General features: G+C 39.5%; 1 protein-coding gene across 1 annotated transcript; it reads right to left on the reverse strand.

Moving 5' to 3' along the window:
* Nucleotides 1-1,293: 1,293 nt before the first annotated feature.
* Nucleotides 1,294-1,798, reverse strand: LOC121964423 (doublesex- and mab-3-related transcription factor 1-like; the record flags this gene model as incomplete). Its single annotated transcript, XM_042514631.1, has 1 exon — nucleotides 1,294-1,798. A coding segment is annotated over exon 1 (505 nt), but the record flags the coding sequence as incomplete, so codon positions are not given.
* Nucleotides 1,799-2,341: the final 543 nt, after the last annotated feature.

Raw genomic sequence — 2,341 nt, forward strand, 5'->3', positions numbered from 1 at the left:
GAAATAGTATTGAACAAAAATAAATATTATGAATTACTATAAAGTCTTTAGGTGTAATGATAGTATCTAAATGTAATCTATATGCAATTATGGTGCTTAAAAAAATTAATAAAATTTAAATAAGAGTTAATGGTGAAGTAATGAGTCCTAAACCGCAGTAGTCCGTTAGCCTTTTAGCACTTATGGTTCCCTCGTCTAAAAGCCTATGGGTTTTTTGAATGGGTTTTCGTTAAAATGCCCCGAATAAGGTCTGTAGTTAACACAGGCTTAATATATTTAGACGTTTTGTTCTGCAACATAAAATACGTCCACTTAAACACGATTTTTGAACTTCTAAACACCGAAACTCATTAAACTCACTTCTCCGCCTTTACAGCTTTACAGAGTCGCACTCTGACTTGTAGATTTATCTGTTTATGATATTTTTTGGTCGTGTTTTAACGTGTTTTTTCAGTGATTATAGCGGTGACGTTTAAGTCATGCGACCGTGATGTAGTTCATGTATAGCCTAACAATAGCTTTTTCCTTTTGATGATGTCATTTACTCTTCAAAACACACAAAAGTGGTGTTCATCTGTAAAGATTATCATGCTGAACAAAATGCGTAAGTCTCATAAACTTGTGTTTGTCACAGAGCTTATTTTTGGCCATAATCCCATATGGGTTTTTTGGGCTGCTTACTTCCTGGTTGGCCTACAAAAATAAGTCATCCCTTTGCCACTCTAGTCAGCAAACTTCTCCTCCTATTTTTCGCGCCATTTTCCTCCCTCCCATTGTGTGCGTGCGGTGCGTGCGCGTGTCTTTGCGCCACCTGCGCAGCTTGGCGCGCAGTTATGTTTCAGGTATTCCATTTATGGTCTTTGAACATCGGATTGTTAGTGTTTTGAATATCTCTCAAGTCTTAATCAATAAAAACATTTAAAAAACTGGTTCATTTCAACAGAAAATCCCAAATTCTATCATTTTACTCACACTCCCGCTCATGTAGACAAAATAGTATTGAAGTTATGTTACATCTGTCAGCCACTTTTATTTTAAAATATAGTTTTGGAGCTCTGATGGATCAGAATTGATTGTTTTTGTTAGGACTTTTGGTAGCAAACAATAAGTCAAAACAGTTCTGCCACAACATAAATATCTCTTACAGTGACAACTTTCCTTAGCTAACATTAACTTCCAGTAGCCTTAAACTAAACATGTCTGTGAGCTAATGTTTTATTTGCTAACCCTAATTTGGAAACTAGGCTTACACATTATCAGGAGAAAATAACGCACTAAAAGCTTTCACGTTACATGTCTGTTCCTCGCTGGAAGCTGAGGGCACTTTTCCGTAGTCCAAACCGGCCGTAGCCTCTCTTCCCGCGGCAGCTCCGCTCCGGAGATCCAGGGGGCTCCTGGCGTTGGTGGCGGCTCGCTCTGAGGCCCCATCCGCTGGGAGACACACGCGTCCAGACGTGGCCGACGGACGAGCGCCTCCGCCCGGGGCCGCGGCGCTACTAGTCCCCTCAACCTCTTCTTTCACCACGGTGACTCCGGTGTGTCCGCCGGGTCGCTGCTCTTTACTTTTGGGGTGATTTTTCTTCTGATTTCGCTGGACGGCGGTGATCCGAGTCCGCTGGGTGATGATATAACACGCCCAACAGTCACACTGGAGAAAGGGACAGTGCTTCATGTGGCCCTTCTTGGGGATGATGATCCCGTGGTGTCGGCACCGGGTGCATTTCGGCTGTCTGCGGCTCTGCTCGGCGGCGGCTACCGTCAATTCTGCGGATACCGATCTTTCTTTGGACAGGGACATTATTAGCTGGTTGATGACTATAATTATTTGTGTCACAGCTGAGAAAGCAGCCAGAGAGGCTCCCGTCTCACACCTGTGGGAATTTATGACCCAGGCTGAACTTTGTATAAAATGTATCATTTTTTTTTATCATGTGACTGACTAAGAGCCAAGGGTCATATACGGTCATTAATAGGAAATTTAGCTTATTGTTGCTATGCAGATATGTCGTAAAAAAAAAAGTATAGTATGCTGGTTATCATAGTGTCATAGTAGAGTATTTCATTTAAAAAAAAAAAAAATCATGAAATGTCATGGTATAGTTTTTGGTTTAAAAAAGTTATCATAATATAGTATGTTGTGAAAAATTGTCATAAAAAATCATAGTGTAGCATGTTATAAAAAAAAAAGTAAAATATCATAGTATAGTATTTTGTGGGGAAAAAAATCATAAAAATGCCATTGTATAACAAAAGATTTATCTTATTGTTATTGTGCAGTCAACTTAAAAAATAGGAAAGTCAAAGTAAACTTTTTTTTAGAAATGTATTTAAATGAGTTTAT

The sequence above is a fragment of the Plectropomus leopardus genome, unplaced genomic scaffold (assembly GCF_008729295.1).
Source record: "Plectropomus leopardus isolate mb unplaced genomic scaffold, YSFRI_Pleo_2.0 unplaced_scaffold15586, whole genome shotgun sequence".
In the NCBI taxonomy this organism is placed as follows: domain Eukaryota; kingdom Metazoa; phylum Chordata; class Actinopteri; order Perciformes; family Serranidae; genus Plectropomus; species Plectropomus leopardus.